The 20,652-nt window shown below is 37.5% G+C and overlaps 1 protein-coding gene across 5 annotated transcripts in view; it reads right to left on the bottom strand.

The window, feature by feature from the left end:
- The window catches only part of PTBP3 (polypyrimidine tract binding protein 3), a 61,155-nt gene that overhangs the window by 38,762 nt on the left and 1,741 nt on the right, over positions 1-20,652 (bottom strand). Inside the window, exons 1-2 of one of the 5 annotated variants that reach the window (XM_058171084.1) lie at positions 16,240-16,366; positions 9,509-9,542 (exon numbers count right to left, since the gene is read on the bottom strand). The exons of 2 other annotated variants lie outside the window; for them this stretch is intronic. Coding sequence is in view for 1 of the 3 variants with exons in the window: in XM_058171082.1 (XP_058027065.1) it covers positions 9,509-9,542 (34 nt within the window). In the remaining 2 variants the exon portion in view is untranslated. Of the gene's footprint in view, positions 1-9,508; positions 9,543-16,239; positions 16,367-20,652 lie in introns of those variants that run through there. 2 more of the 5 variants (XM_058171082.1, XM_058171085.1) reach the window with 2 other exon arrangements.

Below are 20,652 nucleotides of genomic sequence, written 5' to 3'. Positions count from 1 at the left end.
AGGGAGACCACTGTCCCTCAGATAGCCGGTTGTGAATCCCTCTTTGTGAAGTGGGGTCATAGGGTTCAGGTGGGCATGTTGATCACGTACCTGGCTCCTTGCTGCATGACAACAGCCCTGCCCGAGCTGTTGGAGGTGCTTGCCGGGGTGGCGGTTGAGACCCCCAGACTCATAGTCATGGGGGATTTCAACTTGCCATCGACCGGCGTGTCATCAACGACGGCTCGGGAGTTCATGGCCTCCATGACGGCCTTGGACCTGACTCAAGTAGTTAATGGCCCTACTCACATCGGGGGAGGCACACTGGACCTGATTTTTATCTCGGGACAGTGGTTGAATGATCTGGATTTAGGAGATCTAGTCATTGAGCCTTTGTCATGGTCAGATCATTCTCTCCTTTGTCTGGACTTTCGGACCGCCACTCAACACCGCAGGGAGACGGGACCAATGCGTTGGTTCCGTCCCAGGTGCCTGATGGACCCGGAGAGGTTCCTAACGGAGCTTGGGCCATTCCCTGAGGATCTGGCCCACGGCACAGCCGAAGAACTAGTCGCAGCCTGTGAACAGGCTGCGGCTGGGGCTTTGGACCGTGTCGTGCCTTTGCGGCCTCTGACCCGGCGTAGGTCTCAACCAGCTCCTTGGTTCTCCGAGGAGCTGAGGGAGATGAAATGCCGGAAAAGACGCCTAGAGAGTGTCTGGAGATCCACCCGTTCGGAAGCTGACCGAACACTAGTTAGGTCATATATTCAGACCTACCTAGTGGCATTGAGGGAAGCTAAGCGTTCCTACGTATCCTCCCTCATTGCATCGGCAGATAACCGCCCAGCCGCCCTGTTTCGGGTGACCCGCTCTCTTTTTCAGCAGGAGGTGCGGGATGACCCCCTACAGGGGCGGGCCGAGGATTTCAGTATGTATCTGCATGATAAAATCGCTCAGCTTCGGGACGGCTTGGATCAAAATTGGGTAGATCCAGGTGAGACGTCAGAGACTCGTCTTGTTGAGACTATTTGGGACGGGTTTGATCCTGTGGCTCCTGAGGACATGGACAGGTTGCTGGGGAGACTGAATGCCACCACATGTTTATTGGACCCGTGCCCCTCCTGGCTGGTGCTGGCCACGCAGGAGGTGACACGAGGCTGGCTCCGGGGGATTATTAATGCTTCTTTGTTGGAGCATCTTTCCTGCCGCCTTGAAAGAGGTGGTAGTGAGACCCCTCCTTAAGAAGCCTTCCCTGGATCCAGCTGTTTTAGGAAATTATCATCCGGTCTCCAACCTTCATTTTGTGGCGAAGGTTGTAGAGAGTGTGGTGGCATGTCAGTTACCCCAGTACCTGGATGAAACTGTCTATCTAGACCCGTTCCAGTCTGGCTTTCGGCCTGGGTACAGCACGGAGACAGCTTTGGTCGCATTGGTCGATGGTCTCTGGAGGGCTCGGGACAGGGATTATTCCTCTGCCCTGGTCCTGTTAGACCTCTCAGCGGCTTTTGATACCATTGACCATGGTATCCTGCTGCGCCAGTTAGGGAGTTTGGGAGTGGGAGGCACCATTTATCGGTGGTTCTCCTCCTATCTCTCCGACCGGTCGCAGACAGTGTTGGCAGGAGGGCAGAGATCGACCGCGAGGCGCCTCACGTGTGGGGTGCCGCAGGAGTTGATCCTCTCGCCTCTCCTGTTCAACATCTATATGAAGCCGCTGGGTGAGATCATCAGTGGTTTTGGGGTGAGTTACCAACTGTACGCTGATGATACGCAGCTGTACTTTTCCACCCCAGGCCACCCCAACGAAGCTGTCGAAGTGCTGTCCCGGTGTCTGGAAGCTGTACGGGTCTGGATGGGGAGGAACAGGCTCAAGTTTAATCCCTCCAAGACGGAGTGGCTGTGGATGCCGGCACCCCGGTACAGTCAGCTGCATCCACGGCTGATTGTTGGGGGCGAGTCATTGGCCCTGATGGAGAGGGTGCGCAACTTAGGCGTTCTCCTGGATGGACGGTTGTCTTTTGAAGAACATTTGACGACCGTCTCCAGGAGAGCTTTTCATCAGGTACGCCTGATCCGCCAGTTGCGCCCCTTTCTTGACCAGGATGCCTTATGTACAGTCACTCATGCTCTTGTTACTTCTCGCTTGGACTACTGCAATGCTCTCTACATGGGGCTCCCCTTGAAGAGCACCCGAAGGCTCCAGTTGGTTCAGAATGCAACTGCGCGGGTGATAGAGGGAGCCACTCGTGGCTCCCATGTAACACCACTCCTGCGCAAGCTGCACTGGCTGCCTGTGGTCTTTCGGGTGCACTTCAAGGTGTTGGTTACCACCTTTAAAGCGCTCCATGGCTTAGGACCGGGTTACTTACGGGACCGCCTACTGCTACCGTTTGCCACCCGCTCTCACAGGTAGGGACTCCTCAGGGTGCTGTCAGCCAAGCAATGTCGGCTGGCGGCCCCCAGGGGAAGGGCCTTCTCTGTGGGGGCTCCTACCCTTTGGAACGAACTTCCCCCAGGACTCCGTCAACTTCCTGACCTGCGGACCTTTCGCCGCGAGCTGAAGACATATTTATTTATTCGCGCAGGATTGGCATACAATTTTAGTCGTTTTTATTTGGTTTTAAATTTTATTAGTGGGTTTTACTGTTTTAAATATATTTTAATTAAGGGCCATATTTAATAAGTTTTTTAATTACTGTTTTATCTTGTATTTATTCATTGTTATTTTATCTGGCTGTGAACTGCCCTGAGTCCTTCGGGAGAAGGGCGGTATAAAAATTTAATTAATTAATTAATTAATTAAATAAATAAATAAATAAATAAATAAGTTCAGAATGCATAATTTCTGAAAGTTCAAGTTCTCTAAGCCAATTTTTTTTGCAAAGAATCCCTTAACTTGTGAATCTCAGTTTAAAGTAGGGGTAAGCATTTATCCATTTCAATAACTTTCCATCAAACTCGGTAAACTTTCTTATAGAGTGGGTCCTTTTGTTTCCTAATGCTAAAATGTTTGCCACCAGACAATGTTTTCTGTCCCTGAAGTCTCTGCCACCTATATTGCTCAGTAAAATACTAAGAAACCACATATATTTATTTATTTATTTATTTATTTATTTATTTATTAATCACATTTATATACCGCCCTATCTCCCAAGGGACTCAGGGCGGTTCACAGGCAAGTAAAAAGCACATATAAATACAGACTAAAATAACAGTTAAAAAACTTATTCTACAAGGCCGAATTATTAAAAACCAATATAAATAATAAAACCCATTTAAAACCAATATAAATTTAAAATCTAATCCAGTCCTGCGCAGATGAATAAATGTGTTTTAAGCTCGCGATGGAAGGTTCGGAGGTCCGGAAGTTGACGAAGTCCTAGGGGGAGTTCGTTCCAGAGGGTGGGAGCCCCCACAGAGAAGGCCCTTCCCCTGGGTGTCACCAGACGACACTGCCTAGCTGATGGCACCCTGAGGAGTCCCTCTCTGTGAGAGCGCACGGGTCGGTGAGAGGTATTCGGTAGCAGTAGGCGGTCCCGTAAGTAATATATATATATATATATATGAAAACAGAAAGGAATCGTATGTATAAATTAATTGTGTAAATAATAACAACAACAATAAGAACAATCTTTATGTACATCATATATACAACAAAATTGGTTTAGCCTCTATTGGTGCAATTTATAACAGAAAATACAAGACAACATGAACAGTATAGAGAATAATGCTTATACAAGTAATTGGGGGGAAAAACGAATCATGTTTCCATATGTACACACAGTGATTGCGATTGTGTTTAGGAGAATATGTGTGTCAATATTGGCAGAGAGAGGCATTCTTGATTTCTGATATATCCTTTTCCAGGTGCTGATTGCTTTTGCTTGAGGAAATGAGACTTTGTGGGGAAAAAGAACTCTTACTCTTGATAGAAGGACCTTGAATTTTTTTGGGGGTGCGGGTGGGGAAGAGATGAAACCTAACTATGTGTTCCCTCCTAGCCTTTTTGCCTCTTGACCCAATGAAAGCTCTGATATTATACACATTATGTAACTTCATAGTGGTAGAATTTGGATGAGTAAAACCATGTACATGAAAGGCAGACTTTGACAGATTTCCTTGTTTGTTTTAATTACAGGCAGTCTTCAACTTACAACGGCAATTGGGACAGGAGACAGGAATTTTCCTCCCTATAGGATGTGGTTGTAAAGCATGACCACATTGCTTAGCAGCAACAATTCCTGCAGTCTGTGTTGCCATCATTAACTGAATCCCACAGTCATTAAGTGAGGCAACTTCCTGCCAAGTACTCACAATTGAGAAGTCAACTGGGGAAATTGCACATTCAAGGCCCACAGGCAGGTAAACAGCTGCTGGCAGTTGGGGGAATAAGGGAGGGTGCAAGGGGATGGTATGAAAGAGGTGTGGAGAGTATGCGCCAGGGAAGATTGGAGGGGTGTGTGTGAGGGTGCGGTGGGGAGGGGATGCATTCATACAGAGGCACTGCATGAATCAGGGAGGGCTAGGGAAAGTACCCAAGACTGCAAGGCAGGTACAGGAAGCAACAGGCAGGGTAATGAGCGTGTGTGAGAAGCACTGTGTGGATGAGGAAGAGTTGGGGAGGGTGTGTGAGAGGCATGATACATGCATGGGTGTGTGTGTAAGAGGCACTGTGCAGGTCAGGGAGGGACTGTGGGGGCTAAGTATGATGCAAGCATCTGGGGACGATGTGCAGGTGGGGGAGACTTACCTCAGAGAAGACGTCAGCAGGGAAGATGACAAATGGCAATCACATGATTACTGGGTGCTTGGCAACCAATTTCTAAGTGTGAATGCCAAACACTTAGATCACAAGCACATGACCATAGAAGAGCTGGGATAGCTGGAACTCTGAGGGCTGTTCGAAACTACCATTCAGCCTGTTGTAACTTTGAATGGTTGCTGATGCATAGTTGTAGGTCAATGGCTACCTGTCCATTGCCAGAAGTCCTTGCTTAATGACTGCCCTATCAGGAAACCATAGTAGTATCACAAATTTTCATGTATTTCCTCTGCTACCAATTTTTAGCAATAATATGAGAAGATCTACAGAACTTGCAGTTACATATCCCTGTGGTTAGCTGTAAAGCAGCGGTTCTCAACCTGTGGGTCGGGACCCCGTTGGGGGTCAAATGACGATTTGCCAGAGGTCGCCTAAGACCATCGGAAATATGGGAAGTATACTTGTGAGTTGAAGAATCGCGCTCCAATGGTTGACTCCACAAGCCAGCTGCAGGCTCTTCAAATCGCTAGCCGAATTCGGCTTCAGGCGCGATGAATTAAAAAAGAGAGAAATCTTTGCTCTGATGTCTCCCTCTCAAGCCAGCTGCAATCACTCCCAATCGCTAGCCTAATCTGGCTTCAGGCGCGATAAAATTAATAGGGGAGGAGTCTCCGCTTTAATGCCTGCGTCCTCAAGGCAATCGCAAGCAGTTCAGATCACTGGCCAATACGGCTTCAGGCGCGATAAATTCAAAATGAAAATAATTTTATGGTTGGGGTCGCCACATCGTGGGGAATTGTATTAAAAGGGTCACAGCACTATAAAGGTTGAGAACCACTGCTGTAAAGAATGGATGGCATCTGGATCATAATCAACACACATAGTAAAAAGATACATTTATAAGACACAAGAGGAATTGAAATGGTACTACAGTACTTGTCACGCTCCCTTTTATTTTAATATTTTACTAATATATTGATACCAAAAATAAAGAAACAGATGGACTTCTCTTCACATGAAGTTGCTTACTTGAAACCACTGCACACTTTTTTTAAAATTAAAGTCAAGCATATTTAGAAGAAAATTGTGTCTAAATATATGCTTCCTATTTATGTTATTCCACTTTTCAGCAACAATTCAAGTCGTTTTCAATTCTGGACACAGAAGGTTCTCATAAGGCTTCAGAACTATGCTCTCAGCATGATCTACAGCTTTTTTGTCAGGCACAAGCAATCAGAACTATTCGTGGATTGGTCCAAACAGATACTTCATTGTTGATCATCTATATTACGAGATTCTAACCAGACTTTCTCCTTCACCCGAGATATAACAAATATAGATCTATAGCTGTGATGGCGAACCTGTGGCATACGTAGCCATATTGATGGGCACGCAAGCTCAGCTCTGGTGTAGCTGATTTTCAGGCCTTCTGGGCCCACCAGAAGTAGGGAAACAAGCTGTTTTTCTGCCTCCGGAGGGCCTTAGGCGGTGGTGGGGAAGGCCCATTTTTTGCTCTCTCCAGCTGACAGAGCCTTTCTAGAAGCCTGGGGAAGGCCCACCTGCCTCTGGAGTCTCTCCGGAGGCTGGAAACGGCCCATTTGCCAACTTCCGGTCCCATCAGAAGTTGGCAAACAGGCCGTTTTCAGCTCCCCAGACTTCTAGAAATGCTCTGGAGGCTGGGGAGAACAAAAATAGGGCCTACCATGCCAGGAGCAGGGGGAGCTTGGGGGGGTAGCATGCGCGGGGGCAGGGCGCATAGAATTATGGGTATGGGCACACACGCACGCAACACACACACACACACCGCTCCTGGCACGCGATGGCAAAAACGTTACCCATCACTGACCTATAGGTTTGGTGCCAAATGTTTTCCCCCCCGTTTGGATTCTAAAGAAATTCTTTCTTTTCTTTTTTTTCTTCTTATATATATATGTGCTTATACTTCCTTATATTACCTCATATATATGTTTATATACTATATAATCTTTTTATGTGATGCTTATATATAATGTTGTGACAAAATAAATAAATAAATAAATAAATAAATAAATAAATAAATAAATAAACTGGTATGTTTCTTTACTCTCCCTTTTCTTCACCACATTTTTCCTCTCACTGATTATGCTAGAAAACTCAATGCTTGCTGTTTGCAATATTATTCCTTCCCCTCCACCCCAAAAAAATCAAATTAGAGATAGTAGTTGGTTAATAATGTTAACTGGAACTGGAATTTCCATCGTTAAAGTGATGCAGCTATAAAGCGTGATATCATGTGATTGCATTGTTTAATGATGGCAATTCCAGCAGTCCCCAGTTATCATCGCTAAGTGAGTACTGGGTTATTAAACAAGGGCTTCAAGTGTTTATGACTTGAAACTTCCTGCCAGCTTCCCCGTTGACTTTACTTATATGGGAAGCCAGCAGGGAAGTTTGTAAATCACGAACATGTGATCGCAAGGGCATTGCACCAGCCAGAACTTTGATGACCAGTCATATCCACCATTTGTTCAGCACCTTATAACTTAAAGCATTCAATGTAAAGATCCATTCAACCAAAAGAACCTAAATACTTCAGCTCTGCTTTTACACACTGTTAATCTCCTGGTGTGAATACACAACAAGGGAAAAATAAAAGGAAATAAGAGGGCTTTATCTCTATGTCTGTCAACGACATTGTCCTGTGTCTGTAGTCCAGACGCATACACATTCACCAAACCCTTTCTTGATAGCATGTACTGTCAGTATAAACTCCTGGAATTAAGGTAATTTTAGCATTACAAGGGTGTCATAATGATACATACATCCTAGAGAAGACCTATTTGTATGGCTGCTAATATCAATTGTGCATGCAGCTTTACTTTGACTATCTGCTAATATTTTAAAACATATATCCCTACACCACCTGAACATTTGTGCTTTCATTGGTGTGCAAATATATGCCATTTCCTCTAAATCTATCGTTGCAACACATAAAATATATGAATGATGCAATGTCTTTTTGACTTCAAACTGTAGTACATTACCACAATTTAGTTTTGTTTTTAAATCCAATGCTGTTAAATTAAATCAATGATATAACAAATTATATTTGTTTATGTACTAAATATTATCTTCCAAAAAAATGTTATAAACTTCTAATAAAAACATTTCTTTAGAATGCATACTTTCTTTTCATTCATCTCTTAAAAATGCTTTTGACAGTATTGTATTTCATTTTCCAAAGTTTAAGTTTAAAAATTGCTTCACTTTCTTAAATAGCTGAAACAAGATTCAGCATACATTTGGTCTAGGCCTTTATATTAATAGTAACATACATCTTATTTTTGTTTTTAAGGCCACAAATCTCTTTTATTCTCTTATCTGAGAATAGGCTTCAATTTTGTACTTATATTACCACTCATCTCCCTCACTAAATTCAACAAAATGTCTGAGTATGTGTACATTCATATGTTAGTGTTATTTAACTGAAATGCTCCAGTAAATTATATATAGAAATTTTCCTTGAAACATTTATCATTAGGATAGATAACAGGATGCAGCCATACCTTCAAGGTTACATACCCGCCATCCATTTGCATTGGCCATACTAATTTAAATAATGGTATTTTATCGTTCATTGGATTAATGAAACTCTTAATGATGCTTTTAATTTGTAGAAATTAATTAATAAAAACAGAATTAATTGAAAGGCAAGGTAATCCATTGAAAAAATATGTAAATAATAAAATAAATAATAAAATAAAATAAAATAAAAATATAAACAACTAAATATCTGGAGGGCACCAGTTGCCTATCCCTGCTTCATAACATTTAGCAGAGATTAGGATGAAAATAATCTTTGGGTAATTCAACACTAAAGCTCACAATATAATTTTCACAGTATATGGTGCTTAAATATTTCAATGCTATTGCAGCACTTCTAATGAGTGTAGTTGGAAAAATATTCATCAGTGTGGATCTGAAAAACATTTGAAAATGATACTTCACAAAAAGTGTTGGTAAAAGAAACCAACCATGTTTGAAATGTTAAAGCATCCTTAATTTTATTTTATTTTTTAATTTGTTTTCTATTGTGTGACTTCAATTATATTGCTTTAGAAATATTTATCTTTTAATGTTTTAATGCTGTAAGCCACCCAGAGTTGTTTCAATAAGAGATGGGTGGCAAATAAATTTAACCAATAAAGCTTTGCAAAGCTCAATCTCAGAATTTGAACCCTGTCTTCCCCTATTACCTTTGTATGCCAAAAACACTTCAGCTGGGACTACCACTAAAGTGAAGGGGCTGTGCACATGAACACATGTGAAGACAGCTAGAGACAATTTTCCAACAACCACATAAACATTGTAAAGGTCTTGGCTGCTTTAGTACTTTGAAAAGTAAGATTCTGGCTAATGTGCTCCACATGCATCTTTTTAATGCTTTGGACTACTCTATTCAGGAGTGAAATGGGTCACAGCTTTTTATGACTTACCTTTGAACTGCATTCCAAGCATAGGAATGAGGTGAAATGCACATATTTTACAGTTCGACTGAGACACAGCCTTCTAAGTTATTAATATCCTTAGCTGAGTTGGAAGAAACATAAATTATGAACTCTAAGAATTAAAGAGTTAAGATCCACTTCATGAAGAAAGAAATTGGATGGAAATAAAGCAATGCCACAAGAAAAAAGTAATAATGATGCACAAGTTTCAATGTGTTATCCAGAAATAATAAAAATGTGGATAACAAGTTTATATGAAAGGACAGAAAAAGATTCCTACCTTTAAACCGACTGCTATAAGATCTGTAACAACACTGTGTGAAAACAAATGGGAGAAAATGGAAAAGTTAGAAAAGCAGTTATTGTACAGGCAATGATAAATAAAGCTAAAGGAAGAAAAAATATCATAAGAATGAAATGAGTTATGGAGTGTTTTTGCAAAAGAAATGGAACAGTTTAGTAACACACAATATGAAAAAGAGAGGCTTAGATAAGAGTAATCAGATAAAACTTTGTACAACTATTGTTAAAGAGATTCCTTTTTTCAGACATACACAACACAAAAAGTCTTTCTAATTTACCTGCCAAGCATACCCACAGATAAAATATGCCATACTTTTTTTGGAAAAAGTCTCTACATTCACATATAAAGAATCAGAAGAACTAAACACTAGTAACCTAATGAACTATGAAAATAAGGCTTCACATTACAGCTTCAAGGATGGTCCCATTTACTAGATAGAAAAGTTATAACTGCTTTGTGTTATTTATATGTTGAACTATTATCAGAATATGTATCTTAAAAGCTATAGTAGATATAAACAATGGGAAAGAGGTAATAATACAGTAATACTCTTTTAGGGTGAATGTTTTCATAAAAATAACAGATTAAAATCAATGTCATACAATCTACTTCTACAAGGAGCAAGGCAGCCCCTAATATATCCACGCTCAATCTGAGAAATATATTTCAACAGAAATCAAAAACTATGTCAATGTGGCTGGGGTTGTTATTCCATTCCTCTTTTGGGAGTTGAGAAAAGATTGGATTATATTAAGATAAAGTATGTTAACTAACATTACAAGTGCAATTATTTCTGAAATAATTATGTCTAGTTTTCTTACATCCAGATATAACTAGCTTAAAAGAGAGGCAACAGGTTTAACAATATGCTTCTATAAATAAAATTAATTATAGTCAATATTAGTACTTTCAGACATACTTTATTTAGAATATCATTATCTGAAGCTGAAAGCCTAACACTTGAGTTGCTGTAATATGATCCAATATCAATCAACTAAATTCCTTCTATTAGTCATAGATAAAATATAAATCACCATAACAATGCAGTGCTACTACTGAGACTGCTAAGCAAGACATTTAAGAGGATTATTTGTTCCCAGTATGCATTACCTGGACAAATAATTTCAGTTAGGATTCCACAAATTTTTATGCAATCTCTTTCTTAATCACTGACAAAATAACTATGCTTTATTGGATAAAAATGAACTTTCCTGAACACGTATCATCAAACTGTGGTGGTCTCATGCTTCAATTATTTCTTTCATAATCCCTAGCTATTAGCCATTCTGTCGGAAACTCATGAGACCTTGTCAACAAAGGAATCAATTAAAAAAATATCCCATGGTCGACATAAATTGAAGCAAATTTAATACAGTATCTCAACAATACACTTATTAACTCAGGAGAGTCTGTACATAGCTTCCTAACAAGCTTAGATAAACCGTAACAAATGAATACCAAAAACTCTAGTTTATACAATATAGTAACAAAATTCAGGCTTGAATGGAAAGGAGGAATTAAAACATAAAAGTTGCTGTGCAAGAAGTATATTACATGTCGTTTCAACCTAATAATCAGAATTGAGCCAAATATTTCTGTTGCTAAGCAAGACGGTTATTAAGTGAAATTTGCCCCATTTTATGACCTTTCTTGCCACAGTTGTTAAGTAAATCATAGCAGTTCTTAGTGAATCTGGTTCCCCATTCATTTTGATTGTCAGAAGGTCTCAAAAATGATCATATGACCCCAGCACTGCAATGTCATAAATACATGCCGGTTGCTAAGCATCCAAATTTTGATCAATTGATCTTGGGGATGCTGCAATAGTTGTGTGTGTGAAAAATGGTCATAAGTCACTTTTTTCAGTGCCACTGTAGCTTCAAATGGTCATTAAATGAATGATTGTTAAGTCAAGGACATGAATTTCAATTTGCTCTTCCTACCCAAAATTAAAGGACTTAATAGACATACATCTATAAAGCAAGAAGTTAATATGAAAAGTACAAGCATTTCTATCATCAAAATTGGAGAAAAGATCATAGTTATACAAGCACTCAGAATGTTCTTTTTTATGTTATATAAAAAATCAAAATATAAGCAAGATCTTAATAATATAACACTGTATTTTAACTGAATCAGGAAATACAGATATTTAAACATGATAATGAAACTAAAATAATAGAAAATAAGAAATTAGAAAAGAATCCATGTAATATTAAATAAATATTTACTGTGTGACTATACTATCAGAAACATCTAAACATGCTGCAATAATTGTCATCAATAATTTGATCATTTCTCCAAGTCAGAACCAGAAATTAATGAATGTAAAGTATAACTGTATAAAAAGTATAAAGTATAACTACATGACTAACTATCAAATAAAATTTGGTTCTTCTGATATTGCTATTTAAGACTTGTACAAGGATAGAAGCAGCTAAATTTTCAAAGTTAAAGTATTCAATTGTCAGAAATTAAAGTATAACAAAAGCCAGATATTTAATTCTGAATCTCCATCACTTATATTTGAAAAGTTTTAAGTGTGGACTTTGGAGGAAGAATAGACGTTGTAGGAAGACAGCTGTTCAGTATACAATGGCAAAAAGGTTTCAAACCAGAACATGCCACTAAATTTCTCATCCATAGCCAGGCTCTATACTACAACAAAATTTGTTCTGACCCCCTTGACACAGATGTTTGACTGAATCAAAAGAGGCGTTCATAAGAGTGAGCCCATTCAATGAGATAAGTAGACAAATCAATAGAGCTATATCAATTTCAGGGACGACCTATTAAAAGACAGAGCACAGAAAAGTGAATCAAACGCCACTGCTTGTCACCTGCAGCTTCCAGCTGAAGCCACTCAAACATTATTAATAAGCTAAATCTCACACTATACAAATGACATTGCGCTTTCTCAGGTGGCACTAGGTGGCAGACTCATATTGAATACAGACAACTACTGAACTCCCAAGCAACAAAAAATACCAGGTCAATGGTGCTAATGAGGAAACCAGACCCTGCAATAAACCCAAATGCCTGCTTTGCTCCCACACTGATAAGTACCTTTGCATGCTCTTCCTCCAATATATACCATTATTTGCCAGTCATGCCGCTCTGAATTCTACATTGGACAAATCAGGAATTTTTGTGCAAAATAATTAATGGACATAAGTTGATATTGGGATTTAAAACAAGAACAAATATCAGAGTATTTCAACCTTTCAAAATACTGTATGGCAAACTTTGAAGAATCAGCTTTGGATATATGGAACTTTTAACATCAGCATGACGGGAAAATCGATGAACTTGTGTACCTAAACATATTTTAGGCAAACTCAGAAGGTCTTAAGAAAACTTTGGTTTTTTAAACACAATTTAACAACAGTTAATTGATAACGTATTTATAAACTGTCTCATGTGCATTTGCATAACCAACTTGTCTTTCTTTCTTTCCTCACCTCAATTCAAATCTGAAATCAGTCTAGCTATTCCATGCATCTGATGAAATGACTAACCATTCATGAAAACTCATACCTTTTAGTAAAGCCAGAAAAGACGCTGTAATTTTAAATTGTTGCTGGGTTAACAAAGTCATACAGTAAGCAGAACAAATAGAGAAATATATTCACCACTTTTGGTTATGCAAACTAAAGTGTTAAATTTTCCTAGGTTTTATTAATGTCAACGATTGTGGATTTCCAAAAGCATTCACTGAGTATAATTATATTTCTCAACAAATATTTACTATTTCACAGAAACCATATGGCATGTTTTGGCCATCAAGGTTTAAAGAAATAATTTTAAACATTTTCAGGAAACTTATAATTTTATAATTATAAATTATAAACTTATAATATATACTTATAAATACTTAGGAACTATTTGTAGTACAGAGTCATTTTAATGGCATATGCATTCATATTCATGCTATTATATTATTTATACATTATACATTTCCTAACCTGGCAACCATCTTGACATACACATGATGAACAGTTTCATCATGCCTAACTAATGGTCATATTAGTTGGAGGATTCCACATTATATTGGAGAAATGTAAATTTAAAGTACGACTATAGTGCAGACTTGTCAGAACTTGCTTACTTAGCGCCTCATTTTCACAAATTTTAAAAGCAGGTTACTCCTGTTCAGTAGACTTTCTTTAAAGATGGCTATAGCCATGGAATTAATTACCCATCATTGCCAAAAGGCTATTTTCATAATTTTTTAAAAAAAAATCATATTAGCCTTTTGAAACTCAGCTGGATTCATGCAGTTACATGCATGCAATAGGAATAGAAACTGCTACAAATTCTGCAGTATTAACTGCATCCTATACAAATTAGTAGCAGGAAAACAATCATATAAATTAATAGTTTATCCAATTATTCTGTCATGAAAGTTGTTACCAGTATGGTAGTGTGGACTTGCAGCTGCTAAGATGTATTTTGAAGCAAGTGTGCTATGTTATTTACAAAAATTGGGAATATTCTTTTCAACCATTCAAGCAATTACAAATAAGTAGAACTGCTAAACCAACAAAGGGAAATCTAAACATCATGTTTTTTAGACACTTCATTACATTGTCAATTCCAAGCTCACTCACACCGTAGCAGTTATAGTACAGTGTTGCTAAAGTCTTTATTAAAAGTTACCATAGATCAGAGGTGTCAAACTCACGGCGTCCTTGCGTGACATATCAGTACTTTTTTCCCCTTTGCTAAACCGGGCGTGGGCGTGTCCAGCACGTAATGCATCTAGCCTACAGGCCAGGAATTTGACAACCCTGCCTTAGATTATTGAAAAAATCGAACTGAGCACAAAAAATCAAGGTAAAATGTTTAGAAACAAATTGGATTTTTTTCCTGATGAATTATCTACAATCTCATTCGATTTTAATATCTGACTGCTTCAGTTACCATAAATCAGGGGGCTGAAGGCACCTATAATTACTGAACAAACCTTTACATGAAAGTTCAATCTTCCCCCACATTGACAACTTTCTGGATGCAAATGAAGACAGAGCTCTCCCAGATGGTTTGATTGTATTTATTGTTAAGATGGAACCATCTTGTGACTGTTTTCTTTTATGAGGAATCCAATTTTAAATTGTATGCTGTCTTTAACATGCCATTATATTTCATTGATTGTTTTATAGTTTTTTGTACACTACCGAGTCTCATAATTATAGCTCTCTAAAATTAAAGATATCTGAATATTACACATTAATGTGATCATATAAAAGCAAAATATAGTTGTGAAAAATGAAATACTTAAAGTATGTTGTCATATTTAACATGCCAATATATTCAGTGGAATTTACTTTCAACCTAGCTAGCAAAATTGAACTGATAACACATTAAATATTTTGCAACATGGTTAGATTTACAATCTTATAAGCAGCAGCTGCATCCTCAAGCGCTCATCTTTTCCACCTAGCTGCATCGGAGCAAGGCAAACTGCAAAACCTGTTTTTCCAGATCAGTTAGAATCAACTGACATTTTGGTTTTTCTTTTGCCAGAATGACCTTCACAGGAATAATGCACTGGACCACTATAAAACCAGTTTAAGAATTTTAAGAACTCGTACCTGGATTTGTTTGCTTTAGTATTTTTACTATTAAATTATAGGCTCAAAGCAAGGATTGTCTTATAAAAAAACACTGCATAATATTTGAAAATACACATAGTCCTCGACTTACAACAGTTCACTTAGTGACCATTGACAGTTAGAACAGCACTGAAAAAAGAGATTTATGACTGTTTTTCACACTTACGACCATTGCAGTATCCACATAGTCATGTGATGAAAAATCGGATGCTTAGCAACTCATATTTAGGACAGTTGCAGTGTCCTAATGTCATGAGTTCACTTTTTGTGACCATCTGACAAGCAAAATCAATGGGGAAGCCAGATTCACTTAACAACCATGTTACTAACTTAACAACTGCAGTGATTCACTTAACAACTATGGCACAAAAGTTTGTAAAATGTGGTAAAATTCACTTAACAAATGTTTCACTTAGCAACAAAAATTGTGGGATGAATTGTGATTGTAAGTTGAGGACTACCTGTACTGTACATTTTTACATGTTCTATGCATGAACTGGTCCATGCTCAGAATAGATGTTTTGGGGTGATCTGTGTCCAGACTAATGGCCACTTATGTCCATTAGTATTTGGAAGAACAGGGTCAAAGAAGAACCAGGGGAAAAACACACTGGCGACAGCATTGTCATTGTCCTTGAGGTAGAGAAAAGGAGGCATTAAAATGATTGGTGTGGGGGCAGTCTGGTTGTTCTTGAAATCAAGGACATTGGTATCAGCTAAGGAACAGTGGTGAAAGGAAACTGCTTGAAGATCAATTAGTAGAACAGTATACAGGCCAGGCAGAAAACCCAGAATGGTATAAAATTGGTACAAATCATTGGCATAAGTTTCAAATAGAAATACACTTTGGATTTATGAAAGGGATAAAGAGAAGAATAGAAAATGAAATATAAAGTATACATTTGCCTGTAGTGCAAAAGAAATGTGTAGCCTTGAAGTTAGCTTTCTATTGATTAAAACCAAATCGAGAAAAGAGATCACTTTTAGGAAATTTTAATAAATATGTTGCTTGTGTGGTAACACAGGGAACTGCACAAAAAAAGCAAATAATGGAGCAATGAAATAGTAGGACTGGATGCTTGAATGAAATACCTTAATCCAAAAATGTTGAACAGTATCAAGGATTCAGCTTACTAAACATCTTACATCATCTTATTTTTAAGGAGTATCTTTTCTGGCTGTAATTTCTGTATTGGTTTCTCAAGGTACTAAGTGGAATTCTCATCTGGAAAAAAAACCCCATTATTTTGTTTAAATCAAACAAACAGAAACAAGAATTTTACTATTTCATTTTGATCCATATATGTACTTTTTAATACTGAAAAAGCAGATCCCTAGTTACATTGCTTTCTTTTGTTTGGATGAGTCTCTATATGAAATTATCTTGATTATCCCCACACTACTTTCAATATTAATCTATTTTTATTAGGGCTGCATTCCCCTCTAAACTTGCCGCTAAAGGTCTTTGGAGGTTCAGCATGGCTTCTCTGAAACCACATTCACCTTGTGAGCATACATGTGCATGAAAATCTTTCTACTGGAACTGCTGCTTCAGTGAAGTGGAGCTTGTCTTCTATTTCAAAGTCATCTGATAGCAGTGTTCCAGCTACATCACCTATGTCGGATGATGCAGTTTATCCTTCCATCTGCAAACAAAGTCCATCCTACAGAAGCAAGTATGAATAACTTTGTAATAAAATTGCAGCATGAACTGTAATTTATAAAAACTGCTTAGTGTGATTATATACCAATTCTCCAGATAGGAGATTGCAGATTTCATTGATTTCATCATTGCAGATGAATTTGCAGATTTCATCGATAGAGTTTGGTCATTTATCATCAGGATTCAGTTCACCCAACAGAGTATATATTGCAGAATAATCATTGGATAAATGTAAGGAAGAAATTAAAGAAGTCAAATATCTAGTGGATAATAGCTAACCTGTATCTGGATTGCTAGAGCAATATCCATTGCGACGTATCTTTGTCTATCGAAGAATCAGTTTCTTCCTTACTGAAACCATCAGGAAATGCACGTTGCTGAATATTTACAGACAAGATTATCACAAACTCTCAAAATAATTTTAAAAACCTAATACAAAGTTTGCTATGGAGTATACTGCCAATGTACAAAAGATCAAAAGAAATTTAGCATTAGGAAACTAATATTCAGGCTAATACATGAGGTTATAGGTCATTTAAAAGGGAAAATTACATTCCAGAAGTACTGCCCATCCAGTATTATTCAGCCATGGCAAAGAAATGAAATCCAAATGTTTCGATTGTTCCAGGTTTTGGGCAAAATCCAGATGGCTCCGAGTGTTTTTATGGAATGGGTAAAACAAGGCTATACACTGCACACACACCTTCCTCTTCTGTCCAACGATTTCCAAGCCTCTTCCTTTCCTGCCTCTCCTCAAACACCACTGATGTCCCATGCATTACCTATCAAATCTACCCAGTGCCTTCCCTTCCTTCTCTGCTACTAATCTATTGTTGCTACCAATCTCCACACATATGATTACCAAAGAAACCCCTCAAGCCTTGCCTTTTTCCTGCTCCCCCCATCCAAAACAAACTCTTCTGCCTGCATCAATTGCATTTTGATCTGCTTCCAGGAAAAAAAAATACAACACTATTTTATTCCTCATAATTGAAGCACACTTAAAATGGTTGGGCCACAAAGCACCCAAAAGCAGTTGTTCTGTCTACAGAAAAATTCATGCACATAATGTTTTGTGCATCCTAGTTGCTTATATAAGACACCTCCTATACCTCAAGTGATATACCTCCTACACCTCAATGCTCTAGAAATAAAAGACAATGTGGCATACATTGAAAAAAACTTTCACAATAATCATTTTGCAGCAGCTGTTCAGAAGAAAGCACAGAGAATTTATTTTCCCAGAAGATGCCCAATAGGACACATTAGTGGATTGCTTGAAATGCTATTATCAAAAACTAGCCTAATGTAATGAAAATTTGTAAATGAATGTGTTGAATAACTGAAAATAAGAGGAGCAAAATTCTTAATACAATTCAAATCAATTGAATATTTGATAACAATACCAAAACCTATTTCTATAGCGTTGAATAGTACAAAGAAAAATATGCTTTATTTCAGAAGGTGTCAAAGATATGTAACTTTGAAAATAAAAAAAGGAAAACAACAGTTTGTAACTTGCATTACCATCATTAAAACAATCCATGAAGTATTCCATGTGCGGACTAATCTATTCTGGCGAAAGTATTTTGGAGGAAGTGAAAACGCTAACAATGACAACTAAGTGGTGAAAAGCTAATGGCCAAGCCACCACATAGGATGTGCAAAAGAGAAAGTGTCAAGTTACCAATAGTTAAAAGAAGGTAGGGAAAGGAAGGCACTGAGAATATCAGCAAAAGGGCACAGGCCATGGCAGGGAGGAGGGGCAAGGTACACTAATCTTATTCTATTCACTCTATAAGATGCAAGATTTTGTATGGCCTAAAACAAAAAGCATCAAAACATTCTAGGTTTCACTTTCACAAAACCCAAGCTTCCTCAAGAACTTCTAAAACACAGTGTGTTTACCTGAGATTTGAAATAAAACATATTTTTAAGTGAAAAAATTGAATTCAAGTTACATCAAGCACAAAGATTTTATAATTAATTGATTTAATTTGAATGTAATGTGAATTACATCATGGACTAGCTTGAACGTAGTTTTAAATTGGGGTTTTTAAATCAGGGGTTTAAATGGGTTTTAAATTTGTATTTAAAAGTTTTAAGGCATCAACTGAATTTAATTGTCTATTCTTTTTGCTGTTTTATATGTATTATATGTTTTCTGTTGTTTTATTGGCTGTGAACCGCCCTGAGTCCTTCGGGAGATGGGCGGTATACAAATATAATAAATAATAATAATAATAATAATAATTCCTTGACAAGGAATTGCAAAGTCCATGAGTAGCCACTAAAAATCTTGTGTCTTGTACATCCACCAAAGTGTCCCAAATTATAGAAATAAAAGAACCTCCTCATAAAATCTTAAAACACATTCATCAAAGGAAAAGATTTAAAATCTATCTGTTCCGTCATATAGTTGATGCTTTTGTACTTATTTAGGATTTTCAGGAAATATTGGGACACAGTCTCAAATAGACTGTCAAGGTACTACCATTACTAAAATAAATATATATATTCTTAACAAATCATGTGTAATCATCATTATCAAAAAGTTCTATGTAGTCACATTGTTATTCCCCATTTTAGAATGAGCCATCTAAGCAAAACTAGTACCATTTTAGGCATTTCCTGCTTCTGGCCAATTCCTCTTTGCATGGACCACAGTGTATCTATATATAAAGGCAGAAGCAACATATTCTAACCCATTTGACAACCCCTCCCCAAGATAAAGCACTATACACGCAGTTCCTGAGTATCCCAGCTTCCTTTGCTTTAAATATATTATTTATTAGATTTAATATAATTTCCCTGTCAAGTAGCCTCTGGGTGGCTCACAGAGCATAATAATTAAAACATGCATGGTATTATTTTTTGCCATATTACATTTATGGCCCAAAAAAATGCAAGAAAGATAGAGGAAAAAAGCAAGGAAAGAAGTGTGGGCTAATCATATTGGTGTTTTCTATTTTCTAAAGGAAATGTTTGCATTAATACCAAACCCAGCTGACAAAGGGAAATGCCACATTGCAAAAAAATGTTTGGAATCCTTTTAGAAATGAAATTCCACATGATCTAATCATATAATTGATATATCATCTTAAAATTTCCAAGAGGGTATGTTATATGTTCAGCTTCTCATAACAGAATAGGAAATACTATGTTTTTACAATACAATGTTCAATTTGCTCAATTAAAAGAAATTAACATGCAACAAACGTAACCCAGGAATTTCAAGCTGCCGCTGAATTTCTATATAAGAATTATAGATCAAGAACCTGAATTTCATTAGTTATACTATTTAATGTATAATAAAATTATATACCTATCTCCTCAGAAATCTCATATTACATAATTATTTCCTCAAGTAAATTGTTATAGCAATGCAGTCTTAAACAAAAAAGTAGTAATACCATTTGCAATATTCCTATATTCTGTAAAACTTGAAAATAAATTTTCACATTTGTTTTGCTAATGGTCACTACCAATAAATTAAATTCACAATTCATTATACTTAAGATACTTCCTTGCTTAGATAAAATGTGAAGAGAAATTGTAGTATTATTATATCAGAACAGAACATGGGCACAAATGTTTCTAATCCTATTTTCTTACCAAAACTGTGACACCTGAGGCGAACAACGTTCAACTCAAATATTAGCGTGAAATATTAGGTTCAGAATAATAGAAATCCTATCTCGGAAAAAAGTACCTAATTATATCGCTTCGCAAAAACCACAGAATTTAAAATACATACTTCAATGAATGTTAAAAACAGTCAACAGAGCAGAAGCTATTTTTTGGATGTTTTTATTGTTGTATAGTCTTAGCTATTTTATAGT

Source organism: Ahaetulla prasina, chromosome 2, assembly GCF_028640845.1.
Source record: "Ahaetulla prasina isolate Xishuangbanna chromosome 2, ASM2864084v1, whole genome shotgun sequence".
NCBI classification, from domain to species: Eukaryota; Metazoa; Chordata; class Lepidosauria; order Squamata; family Colubridae; genus Ahaetulla; species Ahaetulla prasina.
Note: the sequence above shows the minus strand (reverse complement) of the source record. Positions and strands in the feature narration are given on the sequence as shown.